General features: G+C 41.0%; 1 protein-coding gene across 1 annotated transcript; it reads right to left on the bottom strand.

Moving 5' to 3' along the window:
- Window positions 1-18,842: 18,842 nt before the first annotated feature.
- On the bottom strand, window positions 18,843-22,215 carry LOC147884354 (uncharacterized). Its single transcript, XM_087398799.1, has 8 exons — window positions 20,970-22,215; window positions 20,622-20,864; window positions 20,400-20,465; window positions 20,229-20,297; window positions 20,021-20,107; window positions 19,694-19,921; window positions 19,479-19,602; window positions 18,843-19,296 (listed from the first exon to the last, which is right to left on the bottom strand). The coding sequence occupies exons 1-8, from the start codon at window positions 22,167-22,169 to the stop codon at window positions 19,286-19,288; spliced, it is 2,028 nt and encodes a 675-aa protein (XP_087254925.1). The 5' UTR covers window positions 22,170-22,215; the 3' UTR covers window positions 18,843-19,285.
- Between the last annotated feature and the right edge of the window lie 1,432 nt (window positions 22,216-23,647).

Genomic DNA, 23,647 nt, shown 5'->3' with positions numbered 1-23,647 from the left:
AGCATACCCTTCTTCAAATTTGTGCCTTGAATTACTTGCTATGTCCATGCAACCCTTAACTTCAATTCATTTAATTTACTAAGTTGTTCTAGTTGTTGTTGCATCACCTCAGGTTCACCCAAGTCATGCTCAATAGTGACACACAAGCTCTGGACTAGAAACTCCATTGGAATAGCAATTTTTGACCCCAAGGCCATAAAAAATGGAGTAAGATTGGTTGTGACCTAATAAGTAGTTCTATATGCCCACACTGTTTCATGCAATTTGGTATCCCAATTGATGTGATTAGAATTGACCATCTTTGTACGTACAAGCTTTAGAGTCTTGTTGGTGGTCTCGACTTGTCCATTACATTTGGGGTAGTAAATGGTAGCCACATGAAAAATCATGAGCTCCTTTGTCAAGATTTCAAAGACATCATTTATACAATGAGTGCCTTGATCACTTACAAACTCAATAGGATAGCCATAAAATGGGTGCCTTGATCACTTACAAACTCAATAGGATAGCCATACAATGAGGGCCTTGATCATGTACAAACTCAATAGGATAGCCATATCTATAGATTATATTCTGAAAGAGATAGTTAGCACTTGTGCGAGCCGAGTATCTTTGAGAGCTTTTGCTTCAGCCCCCCTTGGTAGCATAATTACTAGCAACACTAACATAATTATTATGATTTTTAGTTGTTTTGAAAGGATCAATGAATTTGATGCCCCATCGTTGAAAAGCTTCCCAAGGCTCACTCGGTTGCAAAGGCATGTGATCAGGCGGAATCATTCTACTGGTACATTGACAAGCATCAGACTGAACAGTAAATGCATGTGCATCCCTAAATAGTGTGCTCCACCACAATCCTACTTGCAACTATAAGATCACTTGCAATGACCTCTAGCAAGACCTTTATGAGTCTCTGTGAGCACCATGGTGCACTCGTGTGGAAAAACCCACCAGCATAACACACCATCAGCATATTGGTGATATAACTAACTACAAATCAAACTATATTCTAGCCCTTGATAGCAAGTTGTTAGCACTTATCTTTAGGCATTTGCATAGGAAAAGTACCTTGAGATGAATACTGTAGAAAATCATAACTATTAGTTTCAGTGAAATTGACAGTAAAGAGATTAGCATTAGGAAGCTCGGTAGTAAATTCTAACTTGGCTGGTTGTTGTGGAAGTTCTGACAAGCAGTCCACTCTTGCATGTGATGTACCAGGTTGATAAGAAATCCTGAAATTTATCTAGTATAATAAAAGCATCCATCTCACCCACCTACCAATTTTGTTGATAAGATAAAACAAAGCTTGATGATCCACATAAAAAATTAATTGATTGCCCAACATATGATGATGAAATTTTTGAGCATTGTAGACCATACCCAAGGCTTATATTTTAGTTGAACTATAATCGTACTCAGGCTCAGCCATCAATCTATTGGCATAGTAAATAGGATAATCCATTTTACCCTCTAGTTGAGCATAAAATAATCCCAATGGCATATGCAGATGCATCCATATGCAATGAAAGGTGATATCCAATCTTGGTTGTCTAAGAATGGGAGTTTCAAATGCTTTTTGCTTTAAAACATGAAAAGCCTTGGACACTTCGGGAGTCCATTAGAACTTTAGATCCTTTTTAGTGAGCTTATATAATGGGGCTGCTGCTATCTTAGCAAACCTTGAACAAAAAGACCTGTAGAAACTGATAAAGCCAACAAAAGATCTCAATTGAGTCAAAGTACTTGGCTCAGGCATAGATTCTATAGCCTTAATCTTCTTATGCTCAGTTCTGATTCCATCCTTATATATTACATGATCAAGCAATACATTGATAAGACACATAAAACACTCTTTGTTCGATTAAGAGAAATACCAACTTATCTGCACTTGTCAAAGACCTTACTCAAATATTGCAAATGAGTAGAAGCAACTGAGTAAACACAAATATAATCTAAATAAATGGCAATAAACTTGGTCAGATAGTCCTTGAAAGTTTCAACCATGAATCTCTCGAAAAAAAGGTGCATTTTTTAGTCTAAAGGGCATAATGTTAGTGGCGTACATGTTAGAATATGAAGCCAAGTTGAGTCAGTTTGGTGTGTTCTAGTGTGAGTTCTAGTCTAGTGTGTCCTATGGATGCCGCGTGTCATATTGGGAGTTATCCCATATGCATAGGTGTTCATATGTGTGTGTGCACTCTTATATAAGAGCTGTACTTGTTTAGTGTCAAATCAATCAAGTATCAAGCTACAAGCTCTTTGGTCTACATGTGAGTACTCTCATTTTTGTTCATTGCTCTAGTCATTTCATTTCCATTTCATTATGTCTCCTTTTGAGTATCACTTCCTCTCTCTCTAGCCTACCCTCTCTCTGTCCCTCTTTCCACCATGTTCCTTCATGTGGTATTAGAGCCTCCCTTCTTGCTTTCCCCTTCTTCTTGATCTATCTAGAGGATGAGAGAATCCCACAAATGAAAGCTCCCCTCTCCTCTAAGGTAGAGCCTCCCTTCCCTTAGCCTCGCAATGGTTCCTTGCCATCAAGTATTTTGGTGTCCTAGTGATTGCTCCTGGTCCTTATTTGTGAGTTCAGCTCACTCCAGCATCAGTTTGTGGTTCTCCCTCAGCATTGGTAGACATTCCTCGTTAGTTGGTCGCCAAAAACTTGTTTTGGAGCAGTCCAAGGATTGTTTTTTGACCTTTTGACGTTCGATTTTGACATTTTTTGACATTTTGGCATTGCCCGAACATAAACAACCCTGTCCCGCACCATTTTGAGGAAAAAAATGTTTGATTTTTTGGTCCGTAAAGCTGTACGGCTGTCCGTATGTCTGTATGGACCTTTGCAGGCGGATGCGTGATAGTGCCAGGACATACCTCTTGGCATCAGGATGTGCACACTCTTGTGCGATAGCTACTTCAGGCTCATGGGTTCTCTGCCCATGCTATGCATAAAATGAATGAAATCTTTTATATATTTTTTATATGTTTGAGTTAAAGGTTCTCTGGCTTGAGTAGTCCCTCTAAAAAGAATGTTTCAAGAGTCAATAAAGGTCCTCTGCATTGGATTGCCCTCCTAAAATGATGTATTTCTTTTATGGTGTGTGACTCCATGTTTCTAGTTAGTCCCTGGAGTCAAGAGGGGGATGTACTGTGGGAGTCATGTATTGTCTTTGATAGGTTTAGAGGGGGATGTACTGTGGGAGCCATGCATTGGCTTTGATATCAGGCCTGGCCAAGTTCCAAGATGGTGGTGTATTCCTAGACCAATGAGCTGGTCATATAGCCATGCTATAAGTGAGCCTCTGAGCATGTTGAGTCTCAAGCCATGAGAGTGCTTGGATCAACCTTTGAACACACTCAGACTTTAGCCTCTGAGTTACATAAGGTGCACAATTTGATGACCATCATTGTCATGTTCTGTTCTTGGTTCCATTCCAATAGTCCCTCACCTTAGACCTGCTGTCACTGTCATGTTCTATCCTTGGTTCCATTCCAGTAGTCTCTCACCTTGCCTTCATGGGGGGATGTTAGAATATGAAGCCAAGTTGAGTTAGTTTGGTTTGTTCTAGTGTGTTCTAGTGTGAGTTCTAGTCTAGTGTGTCCTATAGATGCCACGTGTCATATTGGGAGTTATCTCATATGCATAGGTGTTCATATGTGTGTGTGTGCTCTTATATAAGAGCTGTACTTGTCTAGTATCAAATCAATCAAGTATCAAGCTACAAGCTCTTTGGTCTACATGTGAGTACTCTCATTTTTGTTCATTGCTCTAGTCATTTCATTATGTCTCCTTTTGAGTATCACTTCCTCTCTCTCTAGCCTACCCTCTCTCTCTCCCTCTTTCCACCATGTTCCTTCAATACACACCCCATCAATGACAAAAGCAGTTTTAGTATGATCTTTTGGTTCAATAAAACTCTAATTGTAGCTACTAAAGCTATCCATAAATAAGTACAACTCATGTCCTACAACCTGATCAACTATATCATCAATGAATGGAATAATAAAAGGGCCCCATTCAGCTTCCTATAATCCACACAAACTCGGAGCTTCCCATTTTTCTTAAGTACTACCGCAATAGCAAAGAGCCAATAACTTTTCTCAATAAAATAAATAAAACTTACTTGAATAAGCTTATCTAGCTTGGATTTGACTTGCTTAGCATAATTTGCATTCAATCTATACCTCTGCTATCTAAAGGGTTTGGCATTAGGTATCAAGGGAGTTCATTTTTTGGGGACATAAAAGATAATTTGTATTATATATAAGAAGATTTTACATTGAATTTCACATAGCTTCTCAAGAGTGAGATATCAACATCAAAAAACCAAAAGGGTGTTACATGAGAAAACTTCATGTTGGTATCATCAAAGAACTTCATGGTGGTATCATTAGGTGGTAACTGTAAAACTTGCACAGCAAAAGGAGACCATTCAGGTCACTGTTCTTCAAATTTGACATTGAAATGAGTGAGCTATCTGCTTTATCCTGCAGTATAGAAGTTGGAACAATCAGAATGCTTCTTCTCATGTTCTTCTCTCTCCTTGATGAGTTGGAAGTAGGCCTCATGGTAGTTCATCCTATCAAGTTCTAGCTATTCGTGTGCCTACTCATGACAATAGGTCAGAAAGAGGCCATTTGGGAGCCCTTATGGGTCTAACAAAGGGGAGGTTCCCTAAGAGAAGCTCTGCCTAGTCCTTACTCGAGTTCATAATAGCATTGATAATCCAAGTTGCACAACTAGTTTATGGAGTAGAGGCTTGGATGTCCACTACTCCCAAGCGCCCTTCATCTTTTGGCCTGATACATGTATCCCATCTGACTTTGGATATTTTTCTAACGTTGTTGTTTCCTCCCCACAGGAAGGACCTATATAGCTTGGTAAAGCTGTCAAGAGCAGTCGCAGAAAAGCACAAACAAGATAGGTACAAGATGGCAATAGGATAGATGCAATGATTGAGGCATCTCCTTCCTACTAGATTGGCTTGATATCCCCTCCATCTCTCTAGTTTTTTCCTAAATCTTACCATGAACCAATCCAACCTATCCTCCATGGAGACTTCAAAGCCCATTGGAATCCACAATAGTCTGAAGACAGTGCCCTTAGGGATATTATGGTAGCCAAGCTGAGCAAGAGTGGCATGTTGTTTCCTAGAAAGTGTGGAGTATCTTGATTTGGTGCGATTAATCATAGAACTTGAAGCATTGCAGAAACATCCAGACATTCTAGAATAACTGCTCTTGGGGAGTGTTTCTGGGAGTTAGTGTTGTATCATTAACAGATTGATGGGTGACCAAGTGTTTATTACTAGATGGGAACTTGATTTCCTCTTCTGTGGAAATTCCCTCAATTGCTACTAGATTGATTGCCTTGGTCATATTGTTTCTTGTGGTGGCAATCAATTTCATAGTGTCCAAACTTATGATAGTAGTTGCACTAGATGTTTGACACGATGGATGCATTCCCTCATCCTTGGAATCTTCCTCGGTTGGAATGATTTCCTCTTTGCTAATTTTGATGTTGCTGAGGATGATGCTGATGCTGATTCTGACTTTGATGATGATTTTGTTATTGATGATGACCACTTCTATGGAACGATCTACCTCTACATGTGCCTTTGCCTCTTCTTCTATTTGAAGCTATGAATGCTTGATCATTGGAATGACCTTTGCGTGCATGAATGGCCTGAGTCCTAAGTTCTTCACCAAGTACGACTGACTGAAGCTCTTCCAGTGTTGGAATTTGCCGTTGGATGACAATACTCTAGACTAGAGTCTCGTATCACTCTCCTAGTCCATTCAGGATGACTTGAACCATTTCTGATGTATTCATGGTCTCTCCTACTACTGCTGCGAGTTGATTATTATAATCTTTGATTCCAAGTACGTAAGAATGATTGGTTTCGTTGCTGTTGCAAAAACTTTGGTTGATTTGGTTTCTCAGTGTGAGAATCCTGAAAGTGTTCTTGGACTCGTAGAGAGCTGCAAACATTCCCATGCTTCTTTTGATGTCTTGACGATGTTGAGTTGTCCTAGCATGATATCTTGCACATTCTGCTTGATCAGATGATACGCATATTTGTCTTTCTTGTCCCATTTTGCCTGTGCTCGAGCAATGGCAAGATCTGCTATAGGTGCAAAAATTGTTGGTGCCACTGGAGATCCCGTTACTGGTGCTGTGACAACAGATGGAGTAGAGCTACTACTGGTTGGATCATCTAATGGTCTAGGTGTAGATCCATCAACATATTCCCATTTGTCATGAAGTACAAGAATGGTCTCCATTCGATATTTCCATGTGTTGTAATTGGAGTTGTCTAGCTTAGCAAACGCCTCCAGATTGAGGTTGCTAGTTATAGACATGGTGCAAGAAATATACTCAAAGTGTTTATGAAATCACTTTCTAAATCAACTGTAAAATATTACTATAGTAAGTGAAATCTGAACTATCAGTAGTGAAGGTAGAACCACAATATATAATCCGATCTGTTACAAGGCTTGTGGCAAATGATGCCAAAAATAGCAAAGAGGCTTTACAAGGCTAGAATAAAGTGCACAATGCCATGAAATAGCCAAATAGGTTTACAATGATTGCATGTGTATGTGAAATCAAATCCTATGCTATCTGCCCACTGATCAATCGGTCAATGCCTTTGAACACTCTGAAGTCTGCTAAACGAACTGATGAACATTAGGTTTTAGGTAATGTGATGATGTGAAACCGTATGTGAGCGTAGGGACTCTGACTCCGAGTAGGAACTAGTCAGGAATTTTGGGCATGGCTTAGATTGGCAACTTGGAGAAATTCAAATCGTCTCCTCTATGGCGATCTAGTCTACTCTGATCTAGATCTATACCAATTATAGATTGAAGAAAAGAACAACAAATAATTTTCTTTTTTTATGTGCTGGGTCAAATGCAGTGGTGTAGAGGCTGATGTCCATGAAGGAAGTGGATTTGTTTAGTGAGGCTCAAAAGTGAGTGATACTTGTGCCAAAATGTGTGCATGATGCAACAAGCACGTAGAGCACAAAAAATTGAGCACCCTCAAATTCTTCCTAGAACAAGAGATACGACTTGATCTAGGTGGAGGAACAAAATAGGGTGCAAATGTGCTCAGTGATGATGTGGCAGTCAAGGGGTCACATGCAGTGACTATGCTGAGTGTGCCTCTGAGGCACTATGTGATGATGTGGCAAGAGGATTCATATGCAGTGCATAGTGTGCCTAAAGAGGGTCAATGTGCGTGCAGGGGTTGTGAAATGTGGTAGCTGAGGTGGATGCTGATTGGACACTGATGACATGTCACATGTGGATAAGGTTGCTGATGTGGCAATTGAGCTATCTTGGATGATGTGGATGCCACGTGTTAGTTGAGGTGGCAGAATAAGCTGATGTGGCAGGTAGCTACCATGTGGCAGATAGGGTCTACCTTTTAGTTATGCCATGTGTCAACAAATTTACCAAGCCCAAGGATAGGGTTAGTGGAATGTCACGTGTCCAATTCTAAACCCAACTTTTAGTTGTGCCATGTGTCCAAGGATAAGCTTGAACATAGTCTTTTTAGATTCCGTTTGAGATTCTATTTTTCATCACCTCTACAGGCCTAACTTTGTCGATGATGTGGTGTTGATCTTTGTTCATGCATCCTTTAGCAGCGCTGTTTAGCTTCACTTGGTCACTGTGTGGTCGCAACCTGTGAGCGTAGGAGATTGTTGCTCGTTAGAGGCACAGCTGATTGGAGGTCTGGAGGAGCCATCGAAGGAGTTGAGGGCATGGGAGCTCGATTGCCGAAGGTGCTGCTTGTCCTTGCAAAGTCACGTGCTAGGCATCTGGGCTAGGGAGCCATGGAGGTCGTTGAGCCCATCGTGCGCTCGTTTGGTGGTTGCATGAGTCGGTTATGGGGCTGAGAGGAGTTGCCAGCTATTGACTTCATTGTAGGAGGTGACTATAGATTGCCTAGTAGAGTTGCCATTTTCGTTGTTGTGGCACCTCTGTCATCATAGGCACTTGGGCGTGGAGCTATAAGTCATTGCATTGAGCGCATTCTAGAAGGAGAAGCTGGATGGAAAGCCAACTCTGTCCGATGCTGCAGAGATGGGCTTGTTGGAGGTGATGTAGAAGACCTTGGGAAGCCTTTGCGAGCCATTTGGAGATGTGGTTATAGATGGAGTGGGAGCCACTTTGGAAAGGTTGGGAGGAGCTGAGTTGATCATGGATGGCATTGTTTCAAGCAGTAGAGCCGTCTCATTGGCTAGAACTTTGGAGATTGGAAGGTTGGCTCGTGGCAACTCGTGATTTTGGAGAGTTCCTTATTTTTGGAGATCTGTGGTTACCCGTGGAGTTTGCTGCTAGATTGTTGGCTTTGTAGAAGCGGCTGCTCGGTCCACCTATGCCAAGTAGTTGTTGGAGGCAGCCTTGCAAAAGTAGAAATCTTTCTTTTTCTTTTCTAAAAAATACTCATATAGAGTCTTTTCAATGAGAATAGAATCAGTTCTTTCATGGAAGAAAGAATTCTCACTCTCTCTCGTGCAATAGAAATCTCTCAAGAACAATGACTAAAATCTTCCACAAGAAATGAACGGAATGAGATCTCTCTTAATGAAGAACTCTCCCTATCTTCTCACAAACTCAATGAATCTTTCTTGATTGAAAGTCTACACTCTGGCAATGTAAATCTTTCAAAGGAATAAACTCTCAATGAATGGAAGTCTCTCTCACATGGACATAATTGTCTTTCAAGAAAGCAAAAGTTCTCTCAATGGAAGAGAACACTCAAAAATCCCTCACACTCTCACTCTCTCAAGGATCGCAATGCCTCAGTGAAAGGCAAGGATGCTTTAATACCATGACAAAATATGAAGAGGGGAGAGGAGAAGAGTAGAGATGAGGAGAGAGGGCATAGCTAGAGAGCACACCACAAATGACTAACTGTACACTAGATTTAGTTGAAAATGCAGAATATATACAAACCCATTTAGGGTTAGGGTTAGGGCATCTAAACATTTCCTTTATAGCACTCTATATGTGTTAATGCTATGCACATGTAATCACATGATGTTGAGCATGGTCTCTCAACAAAGCTATGGTAAATTCTTTGTTTGTGGACAAACCAGCCTAGAGCAGTAGCTATCTAAGGTAGAACGACGGCCAGAGAGGGAGCTACTAGGGCTTGTTTTGAGTGATATTAGCTTGAGGGAAGCTCCAAGATGATTACTAATCCCCTAGGCTGGGACATGGAGCTCAGCCCAACCAGGAGTAGGAGAAAAGGATAAGAGACACGCTGAAGGAGAGGCTTTTGAATGCGGTAGATTTTTGTAGATGAGAGGTTGCTCTTTGAAGACTGAACCATTCCTATTGAGTATGACCAAAGTCTTAGGGAGCTCCAGGGACAAGTACATCTTGATGGAAACTTGTGGGTCTTTTCTAGGATTGATGAACTCTTCTCTCTCAAATCCAATTACCTCCCCTAGGTCTTGACATAGCTTGTCAGCTTGGTTGCATAGAGAAAGAGGTAAATCAAGTAGTTTAACCCACATAGGGATCTTGGTAGATCTTTGCCTATTTGCGGAGAAGTCTAAGGACCAAGGCTCCAAGTATAGAGCCTAGTTACTTAGGGTCTAGAGGCTCTGATTGAGAGCAACTTGGGCCATCTCCTCTTTTTTAAAAGAAGAAGAAATGAAACATTTTTCTTAGGAATCTAGCACTAGTGACAATAAGCCCTTTCTTGACCCAATTTGATCTCACCCAGTTCTACTCATTGACTAGAAGGTCCAAATACAAAACTAAAGTCGGTTTCAATCCAAGCAAGACGGATGCTATGAAAATTATATTTCCTATATAACTTGCTAGGGATATAGTCATGTTGACTATGTCAAAGTATTCCATAGGAGTATACTAGACACAAGAGGGGTTCTAATGTGACTTTCAATTGCTTGTCCATGCAAAACCATATACAATCTACCAAAACCACCTTACCTCCATTATGACCCCTACACATAGGATTGGATTTTGAAAACTAATATTTCACTAATCCATTCCTTTCAAGGCCTTTTCGACTAGACTCTAATGAAGAGCAATGTTCAAGAGAAGGTGTAGAGCCTCACAAGAAGAAAAAAATTAGAGAGGATAAAGATACCAAGATGGGAACATAGTGATTCAAATAATGTTGACTCTATCTTGGGTGATGAGGATGGTAGCTTTAAATCCAATGAGGAGCAATGAAAATAGATGTGCACAAAAACGTGGAGGGGTCAAATATACAAAAGAGACCAAGAGATTGCACTCGTCATATGGGAAGGCTAGAGGAAAGAATTGATTTGTCATGTTCCCATTGAAGGAAAAGGGAAGGGTATGTAAGTGAAAGCAAGAGACAATTTATTAAAATCCATAAAGCTACCCAAAGTCTCTTTTGAAGGGAAGGGAGAAAATGGGACAAGAAAGGAAGCATTTACTATAGGATGCAGTTTGATAAACTTACAGCTCAAAGCTTAAACATTGGTCCAAAGGAGCCTCAAAAGGAGGAGTTACTAGGAGGTAGTGATGAGCCTACACCTCAAACCTCGTATACTGATCTAGAGTAGCCTATTAGTTAGGACCCTAGTAGTTAAGAACTTGGTAGTCAAGAACTTGATAGTTAAGATCTTTGCAATCAAGAGCTTCAGACTTCAATGTAAAACAAACAAAAGTTCGAATAAAGCAATATTTTTGTGGTTCTCGTTAATGTGTATGAACATTTTTTTGTTTGGTCTCTTAAAGGTTGTATTGCTACACCAAGAAGGTGTATATGTACACCATCTTTTGAAGAGAATTGGTTATCTATAGATACAATTCTTAGGAACATATTTACTCCTTTTTCATTATTCTAATGGGTCGCATATATTAAAAAATTCAATATCTTTATGATGACGATTCATAATGCTCACAGAGGGCCTCTTTGTGGTTGTGTTGTATGGGTTCACCCTAGATGTTGATGAAGCCCTCAATATTTTTAGAGTAGAGTACTCTCAACTTGCTGGGGGGTGATTAACTGAGTCCTAGCAATGTGCATGGTCTTCGGCCTCTCCATCGTATCCTCCTTTGGCTCCCTAAAAATTGTTTATGCAACAAGTTAGACTGGCTTAAAACTGAGTTGTACAATTTCCTCACTATATCTAATGTTTTGGTCTCTAAGAGACTAAGGCAGTTATGTAATCTCTTTTTGTTCAATTTGAGGCTCTCAGTATGCATTGTTGTTAACTTTTATATTTGTAATTGAATGGTTATGGCCACTACCTATAATCTTTTGTTTAAGGCTCTCAACAATTGCTAAGTTTTTATAAATGTAAGATCCTCTGTTCGATTTTTGCCAGTATAAGTTGATACCTATTATTGGACATAAATGTACATTGTAATCTCTTTTGCTCAATTTTCACTCGATAAATTGTAATTTTGCCATCATTTATATTTACTACAACAAGGACTAAATACCAGGAAAGAAGGACTAAAATTTCCTTGGTTTATGACCAAAATAGCGCTAAAATAACGGCAATGACCCCACCGTTGTGGTTGCATGGAGATACATCTAGAAAAATACAATTAAACTTTAAAAAAATGCAATTGACGATATGGCCCTTGAGGGGTCCCCTTTAGCCATCATTTATATTTACTGCAACAAGGACTAAATACCAGGAAAGAAGGACTACAATTTCCTTGGTGTATGACCAAAATAGTGCTAAAATTGCTCCAACGACCCCACCGTTGTGGTTGCATGGAGATACATCTAGAAAAATACAATTAAACTTTCAGAAAATGCATTTGATGATATGGCCCTTGAGGGTTCCCCTTTAGGGACAAGGGCCATATCAACATGCCATTTCTATCTAGTGGCATCCTGGATATTGTATAATGCACATAGATATGGCCCTTGCCCCTAAAGGGGACCCCTCATTTGCATTTTGCTTGGTTGCCCAACCTTGGTACACAAATATATAACTCCAAGGACCAGCGCAATGGCTTTCATAGATCTCCTCCTATAATACATAAAAATAGGTCACATACCTATAACTCCAAGAACCATCGCGGTGATCTCTCCAAGACAACCTTGAATTCTAGGCGATGATAGGTGGTCACGCCAGAGACTGCACTAAGGTGATGCTCAGAATGATAGATTGCATCTCACTATTACGCCAAATACCAATGCAGTGGTCTCTCTAAGCCAACCTATGATTTGCATGGGCTGCAAGCAAAGAAGCGACAAAAGGCTACATGATGACAGGTGGTCAGACTAGAGACTACGCTACGGGGGTATTCAAAATGATAGATTGCATAGATAATTATTACGGCAAGGACCAACATGGTAGTCTCTCCAAGCCAACCTTCAATTTTAATGATCTGCATGGGTGCGTGCCCAGTGACAAGTAGCAAAGCTGCATCAAAAGGTTGCATGATAATAAGTGATCAAGCAGTGTAGGCCAAATACTACGTTGCGCGAAGTAGTGCAAAGATGCCATGTGTTGAGCTATGCGGTGTTTTGAACAAATAGATTACATCTCATTATTACGCCAGTGCACCTTCATGATGTCGGGAAAATTTATGACGAGAGCGTAGGTCCACGTAAAACTTAAATATTCACCCAAAAGTGCATCGCGTCATGGCCCCAAAATGGCCCCGAAAATAGTTTCGCGATTGGCTACACCGAAGCTAACATTGACCCCATACACCTTGACAGGATCAAATATTAGTATCATTTGCATCTCGTGCAAGTCCCAAATAGTACAGCCTCAACAGTGCTCAACGTTCAGGCTTTAAGATATTTTGACTTCAAACCTCCTCGTTCTTGGGTGCTAACTACTCGAATTGAAGGTCTAATTGATTTAGCAATGGGAACTGGTGGTTTGATTGACAATGCTTTGAAAGACCTAGTGCTATGCTAGAAAAGCCCCTTGAATGCTGACACTGATGCAACTCCATCTCTGATGCATTGTTTAAGTAAAGAGCTTGTTGTAGAAGTAGATGGTTCGAACAAGAGTAGCAACAATATGGCAGTACCTGACTTTCTTCCCTTGGTGATGAAATACAAGAATGGGATACATATTGCATGAAATGTGAATGATGTTTTCAATAATATGTTTTGGTTGTAGCCCTGTTTTTGCTAGAATTGATGATATTTTGTAAGGCCTCTAGCCGAGATGCTATATGCTCATAAATATGAAATAGCTTATGCAAGAATAAAAGAAACCTTTCTTTTGTAACGAAATTTGCAAATGTCTTTAATTTGTGATTGAATATAAACTTGAAGTAGAAGAATGATTACAGGCCCAAAATTAGAATGCTCATTCAAAAAATTGCACATCATTTATCCAAGGTGATGACATTCAGATGTGTGGGGTGTCGCCTGTGGGAACGAAGAGTCTCCACTAGTGCGAGCATTTCTATTCCACATGAGTGCAACGCAATGACCTTATATGTGAAGGCAGATATTATTGGAATCATAGAGCATCGAGGGGGGGACCAGCTAGGCATGCTGAAGATGAGTGGGTGAGCAGAAGATGAGCAAGGGAGTAGATGCAATGATGAGAGTTAGAGGAGGAGAGCAGGGGCCAAAAAGAGATAGAGGATAGAGGAGGGGTGTGGAGCAAAGTAGCAGAGCATGGGCAGATTAGAGCAACGTAGTAAAATGCCAAATGCCACGGATCTTATATATATATAAAGTTTGAGCCACTGTGGTGGTTGGAGCCTAGGGTTCCATCCATATTAATTGCAGGCCACCGTGGTGGAATCCCCCAGACGGGTTGGTAATCATGAAGAAGATGCCATGTGGTACCACTCCAGTGGCTGGTAATTAACTTAGCCATGACATACGTGGTTGATGAGAGCCACCACCATCGAGTAGTAATTATCATTACCATGTCTAATCACTCATTACCATGCACTCTAGTTCTCTACTAACCATGCGATCCTAATGACTGGTAATTTTTACTGCACTCGTAGTGATTATGCATGCTAAAGCACGGTGGTGGGTGAGCGGTGGTGCGGTGGAATTGTAGCCATGACAGACGTGGCTAATGATAGCCACCACCATCAAATAGTAATTCCCACAAAAGCAAAAAATGAAGCCTAATCACCTCTAATCCCTCATTACTGTAATTTATTGCACTCATAGTAATCATGCATGCAAGCATAACTAGAAGTTGAGTAATTGCGGGCCACTGCAGTGGCTGGTAATTAATTGATAACCCGATGGATCTTAGTCGCCACCACAGACATGGCTGGGAATCTTAGATGCCACCACCTCTAATCATTCATTACCATGCAAGACAGTAGCGCTGCCTTGAATTATTCAAAATTCGGGCCAACTATCACGGTGGATCTCACCTTGATAGTAGTTAGGCTACAACCACTGTGGTGGCTCTCACCTTGACAGTATAGTTAGCTATTCCATTCCCTTAACTATTTCCTCTTATATCCCTCTCGAATGTTTTGTTCTCCCTTGCAATCTCAAGCCACTATTCCATTTCCTTCACTGCTTCATCTTCTATTCCTCTTGACCATTTCTTTCTTCCTTCACTCTTCCTACAACTTCTATCTCCTCTCGTAATGGACCCTGCATAGTTCGAGAGCTCCTCACACAATCTTTCCTCCCCCTCTGTAGCACAGTGCCAGAGCCCCTTCTCCCCTCATCTTGAAATCATGACATATGGGAGCTCCTCTCTCGCTATTCAAAAGCCCAATTTGGATGCTCTCCAAAACTTCATCAGGATGGTGCAAGAGGTGAATGTGAAGGAGGGGCAACTAGTCTGTCAAGGATCCAGGTGGCCTACAGACTGCGCATTCATTGGGGAGGCATGGGCATTGGTCCCCATGGAGCAATGCTCCAACACGGCCAGATCTCAAGTCATTCATTTTTTGTCAGGCCAAGTCAAAGTCTATGTGTGTTTTGCAACAACAAACATTTTTGTCTTTGAGTTTCTTGACATACCAGGGCTTACACAATGCTCAAAGCTCCTCTGCCCAATTGAAATGTCCGGATTCTGATCCACAAACTTGAGATACAACTCCGTCTGCTAACCCAACATGCAAGAACAACAGAACAATGAGCCCCCTTTTTGCTACTACTAAAAGAATACAAAACACAGTCTAATTACAGTATATAATGAAGCAAACAATTTTCAACCACCGTGGTAGTTTAGGACAATCACAATTTTAATCACCGGGCTGGTTTAAGACACGTTTAGGACTGTCACAATTTCAACCATCGGGTTGGTTTAGGATACTGCCATAGTTTCAACCACTGGGATGGTTTAGCCTGATGGTCTCAACTTCACATATTACACAATAACAAGTATATTGATTTTCATTTTTGAATTTCACCATTAGAAAATAACAATATGTTGCTTTTCATTTCTGAATAGTGGTATATGACCCAAATAGCAGGAAATTAAATTTAACGAATTTAAGTACTAAGAAACACAATAATTTTAACCACCAGGCTGGTCAATAACTAATGTCTTTTCAACCATGCTAGTTTAGGACAATCACATAACTGGTGATTGAGCTGAAGCAGACATGGTTGCATGATGTTCCAACCACTGGGCTGGTTTAGTAAAATAACAATATATTGCAAAATATATTGCTGTTAATTTTTGCTCAACCATGCCACCGGGCTGGTCAACAACTAATGTGTGTTCAACCATGCTGGTTCAGGACAATCACATATTAGACAATAACAAGTATATTTCTTTTCATTTCTAAATTTCACTATTAGAAAATAACAATATATTGATTTTCATTTTTGCATTCCACAATTTAACAGTTATATATGATCCGAATAGCAGAAAATTAAATTTAACAAATTTAAGTACTAAGAAATACAATAATTTCAACCATCGGACTGGTCAATAACTAATGTCTGTTCAACCACGCTGGTTCAATACAATCACATAACTGGTGATTGAGCTGAAGCAGCCATTCCAACCACCGGGCTGGCTTAGAATAACAATATATTGCAAAATATATTGATGTTAATTTCTACTCAACCATGCCACTGGGATGGACAACAACTAATGTTTGTTCAACCACACTGGTTCAGGACAATCACATCACTAGTGATTGAGCTGAACCAGCCTACAATTACATGATGTTCCAACCACCGGGCTGGTTTAGGACAATCACATTTAGTCCAAGCCTAGTTTAAGAAAAGAAACAAGTAAACTATCCCAAAGCTCAATCACAAACAACCCATCGGGTTTGTTTAGGCACCATTGACCTACGTTGTCATCATGCTGATTCTGCACCCTAGCTTGTACTTCCAAAACATAAACAAATGGTCAAAGATATTTGAGCTACTCAAACATACTCGATTTTTAAGCTGGTCTGCACCATACCTTACATGCAACTTAATACTAGCTTTCAAGTCATCAGAGCTAGCATTCTTGGATATGCTTTTGAAGTGAGGTTGCCCATAGTCCTTCAAGTAGTAGCCCAACATGCCATGAAACATGTGCATATTGCGATATTTCAACCCACGACACATGATAACGGCTCCTCCCAGTCTATTGACATCCCAACCAATATATTTCTTTATCATTCTATTCATTGAGATTATGCTGCGAGTGTAGATGTGAATAACCATCTAAGATGAAAATGGGACAAGGCCCCTCCTCTTTCCATAGTGCAGAAATCAGAGACACCACATCGAGCTCCTCTATAGCATGCGCTTTAAACTGCACCTCACAGTAGGCGACATCGTGGGAGGTTGCACAAAGCATTGGGAGGGAGGTCGATCAAATGATCGCCTCCTTTACTAGCTCCTCCTCTTTAGTGAGGTGGGAAGCCTCCAAAAACCACATGGCCAGCCATGCAACATTGACTGCCATGTGTCAGCGGGACATGCATCAGTTTAACCCCCCCTCCCCCCACAACACACCGCACTGGAATTTCTACTAACTAGGGGGATCCACCTATTGATATAGTTCTTAGGAGCATAATTACTCACATTGTTTATGAGCTTATTCTTATGCTTAAAAGGTGTATATTTACACCAAGAAGATGCATGTGTAAACCACCTCTCCAAGAGAACAAGTCATCTATTCGTCTACGAACATAATTAGTCTATGGAATTGGATGCTCAACTATTTAAGAAATCATAGTCTAAAGTGAAGCATTCATGGGATTTTTTGGCTATAGTAAGTATAAATTTTGTTTTTAGCTTAATTATCACATTAATCATAGTAATATTTTGGTTAATCTTAAGTAGTATAGTATTTGGTTAATCATAGGAAGTATTTTTTTAAGTTGATTATAGCAAGTATTTTAGTTAATCGTAGCATGTATTTTTGTTATCTCACTAGAATTGTCGATGGGAGGCTTGTTTCCTTTTCCTAGATTAAACATTATTTAGATTAACCTTCTTGGCTAAATTCCTTTATCTTTATGGCATTATCATTTTCTAGCCTTGTGAGGGGTAAGTTCTACATCCCAATGGTTGTAGTTTTTATTAATCTCCCAATACCTCCCAAGTTATGTATTCTTGTTTAGGGTGTGTGTGAGATGGTGCATCTAGAGAGGTAGCAATAATATGAGTACTAGTTGGAGGGGCACTAAGCCCATGTAGTATTGATATGGATTTGGATGAACTAGTGCCAAGTGGTCTTGGAAAAACAATCTTCCAAAGATGGGTTCCTCTACTGTAACAACTTGCATTGTAATGTTGAGGTGGGATTCAAGGCTCCTACAGGATTGCTCAAGCAATCCCAACAGTGCCTCTTTGGTTAGCAAGTTAACATCCTCTTCTAGATTGATGCTCATCAATTATTTTATAAAAGCATTGAAAGTAAGTATTTGAAAAAAGAAGAAGTTACTAACGATTTTTATATATATAGGTAACATATATGCATTTCAATGTCATGCATATGCACATTGTAACAAATCATAATATACTTATTAAATTAGTGCTCATGTATTTGAATGTCAACCACGTGTTTATCGAGGTCAAGAATTTCACATTTATCCAATATATTACTCATGCATAACATATTGCCAACGTGCAAAACTGAGTGAAAAATCATGCAATGTTCACTTTGTGGGCCGTTGATACAGAGTAGCATAAGCGAGCTACACAATTGGTTAGAATAAAGATGGGTTGATACAATTCGGCCTAAGCAAGTGATGTAACTGGCCCAAATCGCACGCACGCATGCGTACACACACACACACACACACACACATCCATTAGATTGTAAATATAAATATAAATATATTGTAAATATACTTCCATGAATGAGTTGATACACGTCAGCATAAGTGAATCTCACAACCAACACATAAAACTTTCCAAAAGAAAGAAATGATGCTTATTAACTTCGTACAAAAAAAGAAGTCATTTAATTAAAGATTATCAATGCTATCATTTATAAAATGTTAAGGACTAAAAACTAAATCAGTCAAGGCTTATAGTCTTTAAAAATCTAAAGCTACCAAAATATATGAATTAAATAATCAATTCTTCTCATAATAAGAAAATCAAAGACCTTTAATTAAGGAAAAGTCAAAACATACCTACTCGTGTAGAGCATCCTTGGATTTGACCCTCTAGTAAAAATGCATGCAATCATGGCCATTTTCCATTGACCTTGCTACATAAGGTACTGAACTAATACTTAGCATCATAATTATCATGCAGATGAGCCCCAAAATTATAATATGTGCACAGTTAAGAAAATAAAATTATCATATTTTATTTAATTATAATATGTGCACTCTTAAGGAAATAAAATTATCATATTTTTTTGCATTATGTTACCTCACTTAGGGTAGCTATGTTAGTTAGCAAATTGTGAATATGTAAAGTTCTATTTGAATTTTGATAAAGAATAAACCCATCCATGAGAAGGTTTACTCCTTTCCACGCCAAAGAATGGATTCTCCTTTTGATGAAGAGAGAGAGAGAGGTGTGTACTTTTACACGTTTTCTTAGAGAAAAACTACTCGTAAATTTGAGTGTGTAAGACGCCCACTGGTCAAAACTCCGTAGTTCAATATTCGATCAAATCTCCTCTGTAAGGCAGGCTTCCATTTCGAAGAGACTTGCAGGAGACATGAAATTGTCGGGTTTGTTGAACTTCTGCTCGTCAAAGTCCTTAAAAACAATTCTCTCAAAGTTTGTAACGCGCCACCATCCCAATTGCTCTGGTCCAAATCATCAGATGGTGTAATTTTTTTAGCTGGAGATCCAAGGCCTAGCCATCCCGTTGCAGGTTCTGCTCATTCCCACACTAGTGAAGACACCCAGTGTGTCTCAACGTTATTGGAAATCTGCAATACATGCCCTCAAGCGATTAGTGCATAAGCATTTTCAGCGCATTACGGGCATTATAGTGGAAAAGAGAAGGAAATCTAAGAGAGATGGCGTGGACGAAGGTAATCACTGACTAAAATCTAGTAACGCTCATACGAACATCGTATCTGTAAAGCTTCATGAATGCGTCTGTGCTTACGATGATGGTTGCAGTTTGCAACGGACGATGTTAGAACTGTCTCGTCCTCAGTATATCCCATCCCATCGACAGAGCTTCTTATCGAATGCAGATCTCTCCCATGGCTAATATGTGCAGTCGCTACCTGCAGCATAGTTTAGCTCGTTAATAAAGTATTGTGAACCTTATGGGCACCTTTCTAAGCAAGTCTAATTGGGAAGAGCTTGCTGCATTACCTGGGCATAGAAACCATTCCTGATCAATTGCTGCTCTCCAACGAGATCGCCTTCCGCCATAGTGTCGGAAACGATTTCTCTTGCAAGTTGAAGCCCCATGTCCCCCATGGCCAAGTGCTGGCTATGATAAGTAAGGCTGCTGGAAGCAGCGGTAGCTCGGTTACCTTCGTCGCGCGGTTGTCTAACATTGAAGCAGGCACTAGAGGCTACGGCCGAAGGTATCAACACCTGCAACGTCATTAATATTCCAGCAGATGTTAGCGGCGATGGCTTCAATATGTCGTGAGGCTACAAGAGGATGCCAAAGAATGCAGTCGCGTTGCTCACCAGCTCATCTGGACTACTGTACTTCACGTTCTTCGCCCTGAGAACGTCCAGCCCAGGGCTCAATGTAGCCAGCTTCATGGATAAGAACTGCAGTACCGATGGAAGAATTCACACGTCAGGATATTGCACGGTTGCCTTCCAGAAATTCTGGATCGCAGTGAGATTAAACAGCTGCAATGTAGCCGAGGGATTGCTCGATGTTACTCACCTCTACTTGGTTTTGAAGCGACTGCACGTAGTTTATTATCTCGTCCAGCATCATCGCTTTGCCAGTTATCTGAAACGAACGCAGTGGGAGATCGTTTACGACACATACGGCGTACAAACCCGACATGAGACATGCTGAACATTTCAGGTACCAATCCGATGCTTAACTCACCTTGCTGCAGCCGGGAACTAAGTTCTGCAAGAACTTCATGCGCTCGCTGATCTTCTCTCTTCGAACCTGCAGTTCATCCAAAGAGCAAATTCGTGAACTTGTAGAAAGTGCGCCCATCTTACCGGAGCTTAGATACGAGACGAGGACATTCGGATACGCCTAAAGGACAATCCTGCTCGAGGAACAAACGGAAGGGCTCAGCCGAAGCTGCTGATTGCTTACCCTCTCGGCCAAGCTGTGGCTATCAGTAGCCTGACCCCTCCTAGCGCGGACGTGAATGTAATCCTGCTTCGGTAGCTGTTGGCACCTCATTTTGTCTTTCGCTGCTGTCCCCAGCTTCGTGCTCGTTGCCTCGGAGCCAGTGCTCGTCTCCTGTTCTTCTTCCTCTTTTGTTATGACACTCCTATGCTCCATTATCTTTGGGCGAATCATGCCCTTCAGCTTTTTCGATGACGATTCCAGCAGCTGTCACGCAGTGACCGCGGATGCTTATCAAACATGTCACATTTGTGCAGCGAATTAACCTTAAACACCAAATTCAACAACTGAGAGTTAGTGGAAGTCGCGTACCTTCGAGTCGCCACAATTTGTTGGAGGACGACCGACATTGGCAGCTTGGTCCGTTTCTTGTAGTTGGACCTTTCTTCTTCTGGGGGTGGTTGTAGCTCCCCCACGACCAGTGGAGTCCGTCGGAAACTTCTGTTCTTCGGAGCTCGATGCCGATCCATACTGCCGTAAGCGGTGCCCCAACAAAGATCCTTCACAATTTTGCCCTGGTCGTATTGGGGGGTTGGAGCCGCCATCGTTCATTGCAAGATCTTGGACCTGTAACGCGCATTCTTCAGAGCAGCTGGTTTCGAGCAGTGTAAGCTTATCCCTAGGAAATTGTGCGTGACCGTCCGGAATTGCTGAGGGTGGAGTAGCCACCCCTGGAAATCCGTTAGGGGAAATTGCCTTCAAGCGATTTGGATTCCTTTCCCCGGGAATCAACGTCGCACCCGGAAAGAATAGATAATCTGCAAGCGATAATGATTTTGCCGCCGCCCTTTCCACATAGCCAGAGTCAAAAGGGTAATTGTCGATGAAGTCCTGGAATCCGATGGAGCCCGTTGCACTTTGATTGGCGAGTAGGCGATCGGTATACAAGACATCAGTCGAGCTAGCCCAGGCTTGCGGAGTTGTGGACGCCGTTTGGTAGCAGCTATTGTAAATGCCTGATTGAGGGCATTGCGGCAGATTTGATCGGTGGCCAGAGTCCGCACGCAATCCATCAGGAGTGATTCTAGATATAGTCTCCGCCCCTCTCTTGATCATATCTGCGTTGTGTATGGCAAAGCAAGCGTCGGATGATTGCCTTTTCATTTCTGGAGGCGAGAATACGATGTCGGCAGCATTGCCGTTGATAAAGTAGGACGGAAGCCCAGACAATCGGCCAATAGGTGGGTCATTCTCTTTGCGTGGGTGATGAGGGTGATCACAAGTAGCAGAGGTTGCTTCGGGAGGGAAATTCTGCTGCTGAAAAGCCACAAATGCAGTCTGATCAACCATGCCGATGCTCTGTTGAGGTGGGATGGCGTTGGGGATACTGCAATGAGGATGGGCATGCAGCACAGGGCGGGGCGGCTGGGGGGCTAGTGCAGGAGGGGAAAGGTTGAAGTGATGGGTAGTTGTGAAGGATGAATGGCGGGGGAAGGAATGGGTGCTTCTGAGGTGATCGGGGGAGAGGAGGAGGTGAGATGAGGAGGGATCGGTGGAAGCTGCAACAGCCATAGCTAAGCAAGCTGATTCAGAAGAATATGGAGCTTGGGGACTGAACTTCGAAGCAAAGCAGTGTGGAGGAGACGATGAAGGCAGATAATTATATTTACGTAAGAGTTTTTTTGTTTTTTGATTTGCTGATGTGTAAAATCCACGTGGACTTGAGGGCTGTCTGTAGAAAGGCTGGCAAAAGCACATGTAGCGTGTATCGCGCAATCACAGCTCGAGTTCTAGCCAAACCCACGTTAAGATAAACCTCGCTAGGCCCAACTATGAAATTTGATCTAGTCCGCAGGGCTCTCATAATAATAATAATAATAATAATAATATTGTATTTGCTATAATAATAATAAATAATAATAATATAATAATGTTATTATAATCCAACTATTGGCACTTCTGGTTTTTGCTTCTCGATCATACAACACTCTTGAAGCCAATCGTGAATTCATGTCGATGTTGGATTGAATGTTCACGTATGTCACAGAATTCGAAATACGTAACATTCCAATTTACCATCCGAATTTCTCCCTGAACTCGAACTTCGTCTTTCTGCTGGTCACAATGGGAGAGGTGCATGGATTGATCGATCAAGCAAAGAGAAACAGAGATAAAGAGAGAGACTGAGAAGCCATGAGGATTGAGCCTACCAAAAAGAGGCTTAGATAGAGAGAGGCGATGGTTAGAGAGGTCGAAAAGCCACTACGATGGAAACTCTAAGTGATTTCAATCTAACAATCGAGATTAATTGGATTAAATCCGAAGGCTAACATTTCTCCAATCATCCTCCCCCAAACCTCTCCTCAAGAGAGAAAAGAGATTTGCAAGGTTTTATAATTGCTAGCCCAAAACCTTCTCCCAACCATAGGCACTTCTAGTTTTTGCTTCTCACAACATACAAAATTTTAAGGAGGAAATTTAAGCTAGTTTTTCTCAATTTCAGATCTAATACTCAAACGTAAAAGTGAAAGGATTCAACTTGGAGCTCGATCTTATGAAGCTCAGCAAAATATGTTGTTTTTTGCTAGCACTCTCAACACCTCTCATCTCACGTTTTTAACGCGCATAAGACGTCCTTTCTTTGCTTCCTCATCACATTGAAGGGCGCAAAGATTTCATTCTCATTGGGGTGTTTCTTTGTCGATAAAGATAAAGAAAAATGGGAAAAATATTCTATTTTCGGGAAAATGAAAATCTAGGATCTTGTAAAAGGGTGATTTTGAATTTATTACACACTATTGCATTTTTCCTGAGATTACAAAAGAGTAGATGATTAGCTCTCTAATTTCTTTGCACATTTCGAGCTCACAACTGTACCCTACTTTATCTGCACGTCCACCACGGAAGTTGGTCCAGTAGCTGACTATGCTCACAATTTACCCACGGCAGTTCTGTGGAAACTTGAGATGGGCGCCTTTGATTGCCGCGGCAGCACCATCTTTCCGTCGGTACGATATCGACTTTTTGCACAAAGCTGTTACTACAAAAAC

The sequence above is a fragment of the Dipteris shenzhenensis genome, chromosome 27, assembly GCF_047967505.1.
Source record: "Dipteris shenzhenensis isolate YYH24624 ecotype China chromosome 27, Dip_SZ_1.0, whole genome shotgun sequence".
NCBI classification, from domain to species: domain Eukaryota; kingdom Viridiplantae; phylum Streptophyta; class Polypodiopsida; order Gleicheniales; family Dipteridaceae; genus Dipteris; species Dipteris shenzhenensis.
Note: the sequence above shows the minus strand (reverse complement) of the source record. Positions and strands in the feature narration are given on the sequence as shown.

What these genes read in the sequence shown, in the direction of transcription:
- LOC147884354 (XM_087398799.1), bottom strand. Translation starts at nt 22,169, where the DNA reads ATGGCTGTTGCAGCTTCCACCGATCCCTCCTCATCTCACCTCCTCCTC. An exon ending in CAAATTGTGGCGACTCGAAG is followed by an intron (nt 20,865 to 20,969) that starts GTACGCGACTTC and finishes ACTGCGTGACAG; the next exon opens with CTGCTGGAATCGTCATCGAA. An exon ending in TAGTTCCCGGCTGCAGCAAG is followed by an intron (nt 20,298 to 20,399) that starts GTGAGTTAAGCA and finishes CGTTCGTTTCAG; the next exon opens with ATAACTGGCAAAGCGATGAT.